Source organism: Leptinotarsa decemlineata, unplaced genomic scaffold, assembly GCF_025532065.1.
Source record: "Leptinotarsa decemlineata unplaced genomic scaffold, Ldec_3_MD MMD2_tig00026374_RagTag_RagTag, whole genome shotgun sequence".
Classification (NCBI taxonomy): Eukaryota; Metazoa; Arthropoda; class Insecta; order Coleoptera; family Chrysomelidae; genus Leptinotarsa; species Leptinotarsa decemlineata.
Window position 1 is genome coordinate 2,047,558 of NW_027412710.1, and position 14,445 is coordinate 2,062,002.

A 14,445-nucleotide genomic window follows, 5' to 3' on the forward strand; every position below is an offset into this window, starting at 1 on the left:
TTTTTTTCCATAAGATTCGCAGACCCAGGCCACAATTGAAATCGTTCATTTTAACCAGAGAATGAAATAAATAAATTGGCATGTGTGAGAATATTTAATATACCTACTGAACCGGTATAATGGGATGATCCTAATAATGATGATAATAATAATAATAATGGTCTTTATTGGGTGAAATACAATATAACATCCAAAAGGCGAAGTTCAAAACTGCAGTGTTTTACACTACAGGTTTGTTCTACCACTTAACCTCCACAGCCAGCTACGAGAACTGGCAACAACAAAAAAAAAATAAATAAAACAAATACAAACAAAAAAAATGGAAAAAGTAATACATTATACACCCGATATCAATCAGCATTCCAATAACAACAAAAAAAGAATATTCATATGGATAAACTATTGAGTATTTAAGTTTGTTTACCTAATAGTTCAATTTTTGACTAAAAATACCTATTTTGAAATGTTTTAAATGAGGGGGAAGTTTATTGTAATCGTTGCATATCTGATACGTAAATGATCGTTTGAAAAATTCATGAGTGTGTATGGAAGGAGTTAATAACCTTTATGCCTTACATTCAAGTTGTGTAGGTCAGTCTGAAAAGTAATTTTATTATATAGATAGGTCGCAATCTTATTGCAGATAACCTTATGATAGAAACACGCTGAAAATGACCTTCGGTTTTCCATATTGAGCCAACAAGTTTCTGACAGCTTTGATGAGATTCTGTTCCTTCTACGTACGCCATGAATAAGGCGAAGGCAGGAGTTTTGAATCTTTTGGAGTCTTTGTTCCTAATTGTGAGGCATGGTCCAAAGAGTACATCTGCATAGTTCAAAGATGAAAGAACGAGACTGTCACATAAAGTAATTTTTGTGTTTTTAGGGAGGAATTTTCGATTTCCGTAAATCAGCTTGAGTGAAAGGTAAGCTATCTGGATTAATTTATTCACATGGAAATCAAATCAGAGATCACTATCTATAGTCACCCCAAGATTTTTTGCTTCCTTCACAATTTCCAATACATTAGAACCTATACTAATATCGAGTTGTTGTTTTACAACATCTCTGTGATTTTTTGGACCGAATATTAGTAATTTCGACTTAGATGCACATATGTGCATCAAGCACATATTTTCAGCAAGGGCTTCTAAAAATGAAAGAAACTATGAAAGGAATGAATATGTAGGAACTGTTTTCCATTTTTTCATAATACTAGTGTACCTATTGTAAACTCGAGAAACCCTAATGAGATTCTAATAATAGACAGACAAAGACCTTTCATAAATACCACTCTTCCAAATCAATCTGACAACTTTGTGAATTTTTCGTCCAATCATTTTCAGAATAGTAGAGCTGAAAACGTACCAGTCGCTCATATAAACACGGGACAGTTCGACATTTTCGAAAATAATCTAACGAAATTACTCAATTTCATCAGTTATATACCTATGCAGACTTTTGAAAATAATTATCAAAATCTAGGATAGGTAATTTATTTGAAGGGAAAGCTAAAATATGGGCCGATGCGGTATTACACCCTCTTATCAACTGGGTTACGTTCAAGGGATTAATTTTGGAATGAGAAAATTCAGGCCGGGGTTAGACGAGAATTAGAAACAGCAAGATATGATAGGAATTCAGGATCACATGTCATGTATTTTTTGAGTAATTTTTCGAAATGTAAATATTTAATACCTCCTATGTCTGAAAAAAAAGCAATTGGGTACATAGAAAGACATTTTCCAGCAAAGGTAGCTTGTACTCTGATTAACCTTTAGACTCCCGTGCATTCATTATGTACGCAAATACCCGTGAGGGGTACCTCAGGGACCCCTAGTCATTGTACACGTTTGAGTACATATATTATGGAAATGTTATTGAAGAAAACACCCTGTTGAATTTAGTATACAGTTCCTTATTACGTAACCACATAACACATTTCTGACATTGTAAATACAAAATGGAAATATTTCAATTTAAATACATTTCGTTGGACAAATGACTTCTCTAGATCGAAATAACAATTGAAATACAAGATGTAGTGAAAAATGTATACGTACTACATAGATAGACAATTGTAACAGATCGTAGTTTGATGCGTTTTTCTATGGTTATCACATACAAATTTACTACACTTATGACAAACTGTTTTCACTTTTTTGTCTAATTTTCGCGGACATTGATAACAACGTTCACGCTTTCTAAGTTGGTTTTCCACTTCAGCCACATGATCTGTAATATCATTCAGAACAGGTATCCCACAGTCTCGCAAAGCAGATTTCACAAACGACTTATGATGTGTCATAGCACGCTTCTCCATATTCTTGCGAGTGAAATCATCTCCTAATTCTAGCAGAAAATAACGTCGCCGTGCTGTGGTGTTCTTTTTCCAATCGGGATATTTTTCTATGTATAGAATGAAGGCATTCAATGCACAAATGTCTATTATATTCATAAACAACCTATAAGGCCATCGGGCTGTTCTTCTGCTACATGAATTTTCCTTTATAAGCTTATCAGCGGAATCAACGCCGCCCTTGGTTTTGTTACAGTCCAAAATCATGAGAGGCTTGTTGTCATCTCTATCAGAAATAGTATCTTCATCGTGTTGACTGGAAAGCAGATGGACCACATTATTTTTCTTAGGTATGAACGAAACCATCGCAAGATCTTTTGTAAATGCAAATATCGATGAATGTGGGGGCCAAGCTGTAATTGCCAATTGTGCTGGGGTATCTGGCTTTTTTTTGCGAACAGTGCCAAGCAGAGTTAGTTGTTTTGTTAGTAGATATTGTGCTAATGGGACATTGGTGAAAAAATTATCCGTTGTTATTCCTCTTCAGCTACCGTGATACGGCTCTGCAAAGTCCGACACAACACGCAATCCTTGCTGTTTCTCTGCTGCTCCTTCAGGCGTTTTTCCAGTGTAGACCTGCAGATTGGATAAATATGAGGTCTCACTATCGGCAGCTGCCCAAATTTTGATTCCATACCGACCAGGCTTTGATTTGATGTACTGGTTGAATCGACAACATCCCCGAAAACAAACGAGCTTTTCATCAATAGTGATGTTTTCATAAGGTTCAAATACCTTTTTGCAATTGTTAACGAACATTTCCCAGATATCTCTAATAGCTTCTAGTTTGTCCTGTTCTTTTCTTTGAGCTCTAGTGGATTTGTCATCAAATCGTAGGAATGATGAAATTTCTTCAAATCTGTTTCTAGGGAGAGCTGCGCTGAAAAACGACCTACTTATAGAAGTGTTAGTGCTCCATATTTCCTTGGTGGATTACCTTCTGCACCGCAATGCACCTGCTTTTACGAGTACTCCTAAGAAACAGTCTAATTCTTCTGATTCAAGTGAAGTCCATACTTTTGGACTTCTCTTGAACTGGTCCACTCAGCGTAATATCTGCATGCTTCTTGGTTGGTATAATTACATATCATATCCTTCATTTCAGTCGTTACGAACAAGTTGAACATTTCTAAAATTGTTTCAGATGTTTCACTGTATTCTGTAAGACCCGGGCGTGCATTTACAAAATTTCTTCGAAGTCTCCTTGTTGCAGGAAACGGTTGACCATACCATTCCATACCAGATTTTGCAATATATTTAGGACCTACGGACTGAACATTATGAGTTTCGTGGTCTTCAACTTCTTCATCTGAACTTTCCTCGCTTTGAATTTTTAGATTATCATCAGTTTCTGAAATATTTTCCTGTAGTAAATCATCGTGGTCGTTGTTTTCGGAGTTACTGTCACTGTCATACTCGATTTCAGAATCAGAAATCAAATTATTTGCAATATCTTCCAGTTCACGTTGTCAGGTCTGCTTCTCTCAGAACGCCTCATTCTTGATGCCAAAATGAAAGCGATGTGAATGAATATTTCGTTACTTAAAATCCCATGCGGGGTTCCTACAGTACCCCACTCACCTTTTTTAGCTCCACCAACGAAACGCACACTACAAAATTCTCGTATGCACTGAGACCACATCCAGTAAATATAGACTGACACATACCTGAAAGCAGCGTCGCCGGTCTTTTCAAATGAAAATGTTATTCAAGGAATTATGCCACTGGGGTCCCTCAGGTACCCCAGATGGGGATCTAAGGGTTAATCCCGACAACTTGGAAGGAGTATTACAGCGACTAAGACAAGTAGATTATTACTCACAACTTGGTGTCCATAGTAGTTCAAATAGTACCGCTAACCCTCTTTTCAAGCGTGAGTATTTTCAGAAAAAAACAGAACCATTCCCACGGCGAGACTCAGTCATTCTGAGTGAGAAAAATGGTCAACCAAATATGTCACATCCCACATTTTCTTCGGTAGAGAAAGAAAATTATAACTCGGAAAACTAATAACGACTTTATGTGCCTCTCCCCACATAAAGCCTTTTTTACATAGGGGGAAGAGTACACAAATCAACCACAAGCCATAACCAATACTTTCGAAGATCTTCTGGAGGAGGAGGAGTCAATCAAAGAACTCGAACCATCGCGCTGTCCAGTTTTATTGATAACTTTTAACAAATTCACGTTTCCTTGCCTGATAGATACCGGTAGTGAAATTTGCGTGATTTCTGGAGTTGTTTGGAATATGATTAATGATGGAAAGAGTAAGTACCTAACTTTTCCGGACAGTGGCGAGAGGATCGAGGGAGCGTTCAAAGATAAAAAACGTAAAGTGTCTCATCAAATACTTCTGATGTTTAACCTAAATAACCATTGTTGCGAATACAAGTTTTTTGCCATTCCCGATCTTAATTTTCCAGTTATATTGGGTATCGATTTTTTAAAACAGTTCAGTGCTACCATCCACACCGCGGAGAAATATATAACACTGAAATTTGGTGAATATACAGCAAAACTTCAAGAGGTTGAAAATTATGAAAATTTTTCTATTGCTCTCCCGTATGGTTTTCGGACGGTAACCATCCAATCAAATTCTCCGATTGTCAATCACCCCGACTATACTCTTGAGAGAGATTCAGATTTCCTTAATCAAATATATTATTCTGAAATAACATATTTTCAAAAGAATAAAATAGTAGAAATATTGGAAAAATACTCTTGTCTTTTTTCTGAAAAGCCAGGTTTAACTACGGAATATTTCCATACAATTAAATTGAGAGAAAAAACTCCGTTTTTGTGAAACCCTATCCAATACCTTTTGCTCACAGAGAGGTGGTCCAAAAAGAAATAGAAAAAATGTTAGAATGGGAAGTCATTGAGAGAGCATCTACCCTGTATATATTGCCTTTGGTGACAGTAGTGGAAAAATCGGGCCAGGTTCGTGTATGTCTTGATGCCCGTAGACTTAATAAAGTTCTAGAGAAAGATCACGAGATGCCCCGACCGATAGAAGATATAATGTTGTCGTTGACAGATGCGAAATATTTTTCAGCTTTAGATGTCAGGGCTGGATATTTTCAGATACCGTTGAGAGAACAGGACAAAAAGTACACCGGTTTTTTTGTTGGGACAAAATCTTATCAGTTCCGTTGTTTATCTTTCGGAATTTCTTCTGCAGTGGGGGCATTTTGCCGTTGTATTGACCAAATTTTTGGTGCTGAATTACGCTGAATTTGCGCTAGTAAAGGAATTCAACCAAATCAAGAAAGGGTACAGGCCATCGCTGATTTTCCGGTCCCACGAAATATTAAACAACTGCAAGCTTTTCTTGGAATCGTTAATTTTGACCGAATGTTTTTGAAGGTTATTTTAGCTTGGCTGAGCTCCTACACTGGTTGTTGAGGAAAAAAATAAATGGTGTTGGGGCGAATCTCAACAACGGATGTTAAGGAAATGTTTTATTTACAAACCGATTCCAGTGACGTAGGTTTGGGGGCTCAACTTCTCCAAAGAATTAAGGGTGAAACCCGTGTAGTAGCTTACGCCAGTAGACTTATATTACCACGTGAAAGGTCCTACGCTGTGTCGGAAAAGGAAGCTCTAGCGTTTATTTTTGCACTTACCAGATGGATAGTTTACTTATTGGGCAGACGTTTTCAAATATTTACTGATAATAAGGCTTTAATTTATTTGAAAACGTTTAGGCTTTTATCCGTCCGTTTAATTCAGTGAGCATTGGCTATTCAAATTTTTCACTTTGATATTGAATATATACCGGGAGCACAAAACTATCTATCTCGAAGTCCTGAGGAAAGACTGCCTGTTCTCCCAGGAAAGTGTTTTAAATTATTATCCCTTGTCAATTTTCCGGAGCACATAAAAAAGAAAATCGCCAATATATCGACGTTTCAAAATGAAGATCCAAAACTTCCTTTGATTATACAGAGTGTACGTCGAAAAGATAATAATGATGAAAGATATATTATATTCAAAGACATTTTATTTTTGAGGCGTAGTGATGATGAACACCACTTATTATGTATTCCACAGGAACTGATTCAGCCCATCGTCAACTATTATCATGAAATATTGGGACATTATGGTGTATTTAAAGTATGGACAGCTCTGCGCAGAGACGTTTGGTGACAAAATATGCATCGGGATGTGAAACGATATATTTTGTCCTGTGATAATTGCCAAAAAAATAAGCATTGTATATTATCAAAGCCCCCGCTTAAGCTTATAACTCCTGTCGCACCCAATAACTTGTTAGCATTGGATTTACATGGGCTATTACCGAGGTTCTAGAGGTGGGATCACCTACGTTTGTGTGCTTTTGGATGTATTTTCCAAGTTAGTCACGCTATATCTTCTCAAAAAAGCGACTACCAGATCAATTTTAAACAGATTATGTGGAGAGTACTTCGTAAAAGTGGCGAAACCGAGGTCCATCCTAAAAGACCACGGAAGCCAGTTTACCGCTAAGCTGTGGAAAAATACTCTCGTCAATATGAATGTCAAGGTCGTGCGCGCATCGGTGATACATCCCCAAGGAAACCCATCAGAACGTGTGATGCGAGAGTTAGGAAGGTTTTTTCCTTCGCTTTGTGAGCAGCAACATACTCGGTGGGCGTGGGAAGTACCAAGAATTTCCGAGATCATGAACTCGGTGGTGCATGAGTCCACAGGTTTCTGTCCTTATGAACTTCATTTCGGAAGGCAGCCGCTTTTCATAAGATCTCTGTTAGATTTTCCTGAAGGAATCGATTTGGGGAGAAATCATGTCAATATATTCCTTGCGAAGGAGAATCTCGAAGGACGCGCCTCTCGTAGATCTCTACTCAACCCGGGGCGCCATTTCGCCTTATTTCAAACAGGAGATCTCGTCCTCCTGCGAACCGCGCCTATCTCTTGGGCCTTTAATCAGGAGACAAAAAAGTTTATGATTCTGTTTGAGGGCCCCTATCTCATAAAAAAGCAGGTTACTTATGCCACCTACGTCTTAATAGTCCCTGAAACTGTCGAAGAGCGAGGAACTTTCCACGCGTCTCAGTTGAAAAAGTATCTTGGAGAATTTTTCTATTCCCAAAGACAGTTTTTATCGGTTTTCTTATAGTATGAAATACGTTGTTTTCTCGTCAATTGTTTTGCAGTTCTTGGGAAGTGGATGTATCCTCGGGTTTCCAAATCAAAATTCTGATTGAGGTTTCTCGAGTCTGGTGCAGGTGAAATAATTTGTTACTCTGTTCTATAGAAAGATTATTATTTATGAAATTTGCAGTTTTCACTTTCACGGAATTTCAATATTTTTGCTGGGAAGTGTTGGAAAACGCCCGAGTTTTATTTAAATTATTGGCAAGTGCCCCGTCGTGGTGTTGCTGTTTTGTTACACTACAGAGTGTTCTTTCGCGGCGCTACCCTAGTATTTCAAAACCTTCTAGGATTTTATTTTAAACACGTTACAATAGTAATGTGTATGTACATACAGTATATTGTTACGTTTCAATTTAGCACTAGATCAAAACTGATCCTATGTGACCTTTCAAAACACTACCTTACCTTTTAAGATCTTTATTCAGAAGATGTTAACAGTGTAATTCAGTTACAAGTTGATTTTATTCATTTAACATTATAGTAATGGAAATCTTCCGTTCCATAGAAAATATTCTGCATAATATGACTGTTCAAATATTCGTACTGAATGGGAAAGATGTGGCGACTTACCTTATATGTTTCTTTTCCATCGCATGAATAAGGATCGGTAAATAGTTGAAAATAGGTTGGAGTCAATATTTTTGTAAACATTCAATAACAAGGTTAAGAGACAGCTGTTGGTTGACATCTGCCGAAACTTCGTAGTGTCGTTCCGACGAACTACACCGAACTAGTTCTACAGTTGTTCACGGATGAGGGATTGATCGGTTACTCAAATTGTCAAGGGTTGTTTTAGGGTTGCATTGCTTTGAGAAGGAGTTTTGATGGGTCATGGACTTGTTGATGATGTCTCGAGTGGCTGTTGAGAAATTGATAGATTTATGATGTTGTGCATAGCGCCCCCTTGGTGCTTGTAGTGTACATTGGACACACTGTGGCAACAACTGGTTTGTAGGATATATATGGTTGTATTTGTGCCATCCTTCACGGGGATTATTTCTACAAGTCAGGATTGTATAGTGGAAGACTGATTGGTCATTTTGGTGTGGATATTTGCAGTCTGAAACTTGAACTCTTTTGAGGATTTGTGGTGGTTACCGAACTCATTGTGCCAGGTGGAAGGATTTTCGAAATAAGGTATGTCTGAATCACTATCGCATCTCTCATGTGGTCTTAGCTATGGTATCATCTCTTCAATTCTACAACCTTCGTTTCTCGTCCCTGGATTCATAAGAAACAGAAGGCCCTTAGTCACTCATCAGGTCCCAGTAGGACTTCCGTGCAGAGCACCGCACACGAAGATACGCATAGAAAACCCCAGGGTAAGAATTATATAATTAAATGTGTTTTTAATTATTTTAGTAACATTTGATTTCATCGTTGTAATTCAACTGAATATTAGTTTTGAAGAGAGGTTTCAATACTCATTCAATTGATTTTTTTACGGGTTATATGGTTATACAGGGCACCCAAAAATATACTGTTATTATCTTGCTACTTTTCTTAATGAAAATATACCAGGGGTATCGATTAGTCAACTAGTCCCTATTGAATGGGGTTGAATCTCACTTTGGTTTTATCTGATTCTGATTGAGAATTTCCTCTCTTAGGGTTTTTTTGGGGTCCCATTTGGTGATCCATTACTGGCCCATCTTTTTGTGCCCTACAGGGTGATCTATCTTGGTGGTGCTACAGGTATCTTTGCGGTGCTACGGCGTGATCCATCTCCGCCGTACCACAGGGTGATCCACGTCCGTCGAACTACGGGGTAGCCTAACCCCATATACCGGGTGGCCCAAAAGGAGCACGCAACTTATAATTGATTTATTTGAATATTTGTGGTGAATTCAGCCTTTCTGGCTGAATTCACCACTAGTTGACAACGTGTTTGGTTTCATTTGTAAAACGCAAATTGAGGTGTTTTCTTCCTTTTTCAATTTCTTGTTGACACCGATGCGCCTACGACGCCTACACGCGACGCAAACGAGATTGCCTTACCTTCTAATACTAGTATTTATGATTTCACCTACTAAATTTTTATGGTAGTTTTACTTGACGTATTTTAGTTTTCTTTTAAGCGTCGTTACTATCTTAATTTATGGCTGATTGAATTTGTGGTTATATACACCGCGCTCTTGTATTGACATTTGAACATCGCGTAGTAGGGTGAATATAGCATAGTTGTCTTGGAAGCGTTGTCGGTTAATCCATGTAAGTTAGGATCACTGAATAAATCATATTGGGGATCTTATTTTTATTTCCAATATTAATTGGTAAGTTATTGATATTGTAAGTTTCTTAGGGTATCTGGAGGATTAAATTTACCTGGCGCCCATTAAGATCTATTTGAAATTGGCTGATTTGTTTAACCCACTCCCGTCTCCACTGTTTAGCTTAGCCGCGGATTCCCATATGTCTTATTTGTCACCTCACAAACCTCTTGTGGTTTGTGAGGTGACAATATGTACAAATTTGTACCTATTTTGATCTTGTGATGCACTGTTTGGAACCTTTGGGTGTAGTATTGATTTTACTGGAGTTGTTATTTTAACACCTCGACACGTGTTTCGATCACCAAATGATCATCTTCTAGAGGAAGATTAAACTCAAATCGTTCTCTTGAAGATGATCACTTGTCGAAGTATTGAAAATAACGGTTTGGTGTTGGTATTAAACTCCAGTAATATTCACCTATTATAATAGTGAAAAAAAATTAATGGAAAAGTGTGTTTTTTCGTTTATATGGAATTATTTTCAGTAGTATAGTGAAATATCAAATGATTGTGGTTATCTTAACGTTTGCATTGACGGGCTACTTTTTAATAGGCATAGTCTCAGTTACTAGTTATTGCTGCAAAAATCAGCTATTAGAGAAATTAGGTGATTTTTCAGACAAAAACTGTGTAATTTATATTTATTAGGTTTTCCTATTCCAAATACTTCTGCCACTCACAAAAAACTACCCGTGCATATATGAAATCTAATCTGATGAATTTTCTTCCGATGTTCATTGATAAGTGAAAATGAAAAAGTGATTTTAATTTTTTTGGCATTCGACAAAAAAACAAGATGTTCAGTAATGTTTCTAATGGAGGTATATATGAAAGAAGATTTACTCACCTTTTGCGCTTGAACTCAACAGTAAATTTCTGAAAGCATCAAAAGTCTCACGAATCGGTAGTTTACGAGGATCTTTCATCATTGAAGATCTCGCAAACAAAAAAGATTGAAAGATATCCACGATGCGTTTTGGAGATAAAAGTGCCACTTGGCTAAGACATTCTAAAGAAGTTTCTTTCACCATATCCAAATAGTATTCTTTTTGTTCGGATATATCCTCTACTAATTTTATTATGTTCTTCAATAATTTTTGTTTTCTGCCTGTTTTTTTCCACTCAGCAACGACCTTCTCGAAGAGGCACCATACAGCTCCCACTACATCCCTTATGAAAGATGGATTTCCAGGGAAGTGCATCAGAATTCTGGAATCGAATAGTTATTTCAAATGTACAAACAAAAGCATTGAAAATAGTGAATTCATTTGAAAATTGCTTCACACACCTACTTGAACCATGGAAATAAAATTATATATCTTGTATATGATTTTATTTCAATGATAGTTTAGGCCATTAATACATAAAAACTTATGATTGTCAGGTTAGGTTGTTATTTCAAAAAAAATTTGAATGAAATTGGTTTACATTTTAATGGTCTTTCACTGGTTTTGGGGAGAAACAATCAGTTTGGAGTGATTTGCTTCAATATGATGAATTGAACCCCAGCATTTAACATATTTAACAAATTCTATATTATTTAGGCAATGACCTTGTTTGTGAAGATGCTATCATAAGAGTTACGTATGCAATATACGAAAATCCTCTTTTAAAAAGACTTTATTTTGAACAAATACAACGTTACAGTTCAGGCAAAGTAACAAGAATGCATGATTATTAAATTAACAATAATTTATAAGTTTGGTTTTGTCGACTTAGCATGTAGTCACGTCTGGAACAGCGGATGTAACTCTATCCCTGAGTGATGCCCGGTCAGCGAACTCGGGTTCATAACTTAAGAGACATCAATCAGTGTTTCCAAAGATCATAAATTGGTCTTCGTCTAGAAGTCATCGATACATTATTCAAGCGAAAAACATTTGGGAGTGACCTATTTTGTGAAGAAGCTAAAGTAAGAAACACCAGGGTCCTTAAAGATCGTTCATTTGTCATCGTCAAGTAGTCGTCGACATATTACTTGGGCAAATGTTTTTGAGAATGACGTAGTTCATGAAAAAGCTATCATGAGAGATTCCAATGTTCTCAAAGTTCGTTTATTGACCATCGTCAAATAGTCATCGATGCATCTATATCTGTAGAATAGGGAAGGTGAGTGAGTGTGCACTTAGGCCACATGTGACCCATTATACATCCTCCTCCTAGGTCATCGTCCATCCTGTTCTTTACAGGAAGCTCACTGGGAGACATCTTCTTTATATTGGCAGGTGTAGGCCAAGACTCGCCGAACACACACTCTCTTATTGACGATAACTCCGAGCACTCACATAGGACATGCCTGACAGTCTCATCATCCTGTTCACACATCTTGGATAGAGGTGTGTCCACTAGCCCCATATTATGGAGGTGTTTCCTTAGTTGACAGTTGCCAGTCAGAAATCCTACTGTTAAATGTAGATTTTTCCTGGTGGCCTTGGGCGACCCTGGCAAGACTGCATCCTTTGATTCCATCCCATCTCTTCAAGGATTGAGCTTGTGTGTATCATCGATGCATAATTTAGGCAAGTCTTCGGAAGTTACCTAGTTTGTGAAAAAGCTATCGTAAAATGACGACGGCTAATGCTTTCATTAGCCGTCGTCAAGTAGTCATCGATACTTTATTTGAGCAATTGTGTGCGAAAAAAAATGGTCTCAAAGATCTTAAATTGGAAAGCTATCTGAAATATCCCAAGAGATACCTGTGTTCTCAAAGATCATTCATTAGTCATCATCAAGAAGTCATAGATACATTATTTAGTAGTGACCAAGTTAATGCAGAAGCTATCGTTAGTGACATCACTGTTCTCAATTATGGTTCATTATCTATCGTTAAGGTGTCATCTATATATTACTGAAACAAATATCTTTGAAAAAGACCTAATTTATGGAGAATCTATAATAAGAGACACCAGTGTTCTCAAATATCGTATATTTTTCATTGACAAGTAGTCGTCGATACATTGTTCAGGCAAAAATCTTTATCGATGACTTTGTGAAAAATATATTTTGAGAGATCAAAGGTCTTTGAATAATCATCGTCATGTAGTCATCTATACGTCGTTTAGGAAAACTCTTTAGGAGTGTCCTAGTTTGTGAAGAAAATATCGTTAAAAGCACCAGTGTTTTCAAAAACGATCAGTAGCTATCATAAAATAGTCATCGATTCTTTATTTGAGCTAGTGTGTTTGAAAATGTGAAAAGTGTTTTCCAAGATCATTCCCTAGTCATTACCAAGTAGTCATCGATAAATTGTTTGATGGTGAAGCTCATGCAGAAGCTATCATTAGCGACATAAGTGTTCTCAAATATCATTTATTATCCATCGTCGAGTTGTAATCGATACATTACTGAAATGTCTTCGAAAATGACCTAGTTTATGGATAATCTATTATAAGAGACACCAGTGTTCTCAAAGATCTTATATTTCTCATTGTCAAGTAGTCACCGATACATTATTAAGGCAAACGTCTTTATGAGTAAGCTAGTTTTTGAAGAAGCTGTTCGTGAACAATCTTTCATGAGAGACACCACTGTTCTCAAAGATCGTTGATTATGCAAAAGCTTTCAATTGTGACCTTTTTTGTGTGGAAGTTATCGTGGAAGATTATCTTTTCAAACATCGTTCATTAGTCATTATCAATTAGTCATCCATCAATTATTGAAGCAAAAATGTTTGGTATTGAACTAGTTTATGAAGAAGCTATCTGATTTTAGATCAGAAGTTCATCTATGCAGCTTTCGAATACTAGCTCAAAACCCCCAATAAAATACACACACAACTTGAAATTATATATCTCTCTATCATTTCACCTTATTATTCAAAGATTTTCAACTTATAAAATAAATATTCTCCTATTTCAATACATCTTACCTCAAAAACCGCACTGCCATGTTGAGAGTAATTTCCGAGTAGGTGTCCTCATTGGAAGCTATTTCCAGAAAATGCAGTATTTGTTTAACAAATTGAATATGATAAACGGAAATGAAGTGAATATAATTGTTATTGCTTAAACATATATTTCCGATTATATTAAAAATTTTTGCATTTATACTGGTTTCTTCAGGGTATCGCTTCATCAATTTCTCCAACGAAATCAAGATTTCATGATAATTTGGCTGAAAGATACAAGATCGAATTAATTCATCAAGTAGTTTTAAAAAAACACAGTGTCTCCTTTAAAAATAATCTGTAGTCGCAATACATTCCGAAAACCTAATATGAGAAAAAAACTGGACACTGTATCGAGGAGAGGTACTAACGTACGTATATATATATATATATATATATATATATATATATATATATATATATATATATATATATATATATATATATATATATATATATATATATATATATATATACATCGGAAAAGTCTAGGGATATTTTTAAAAATGAAAATAATTTTTTTAAAGATCGCTTTAGGGAAAAAAAAGTTGACGGGTGATTATTAAACGAATGTAACTTACAACAAAATTTATTAAATGGTCAAAAATACTGAGTGCGCATATAAGCAAAACTAAAAAAAATATGGCTCTTCTTTGGCACCCCGAAAAAAAATCATAATACAAAAAAAATTGGAATCAGTACAAAGTATGGCCTCCACGCTGGTTTATTACGGCCCTACATCTATCGTGCATCGGCAAAATGAGATTGTC

At 36.3% G+C, this 14,445-nt stretch overlaps 1 protein-coding gene across 1 annotated transcript in view; it reads right to left on the bottom strand.

Annotated features, from left to right (window-relative positions):
* The window catches only part of LOC141486864 (uncharacterized), a 29,707-nt gene extending 15,645 nt beyond the window's left edge, over positions 1-14,062 (bottom strand). Inside the window, exons 1-2 of the mRNA XM_074185443.1 lie at positions 13,658-14,062; positions 10,637-10,998 (exon numbers count right to left, since the gene is read on the bottom strand). Coding sequence (XP_074041544.1) covers positions 10,637-10,998; positions 13,658-13,863 — 568 coding nt within the window. The 5' untranslated portion in view covers positions 13,864-14,062. The remainder of the gene's footprint in view (positions 1-10,636; positions 10,999-13,657) is intronic.
* Between the last annotated feature and the right edge of the window lie 383 nt (positions 14,063-14,445).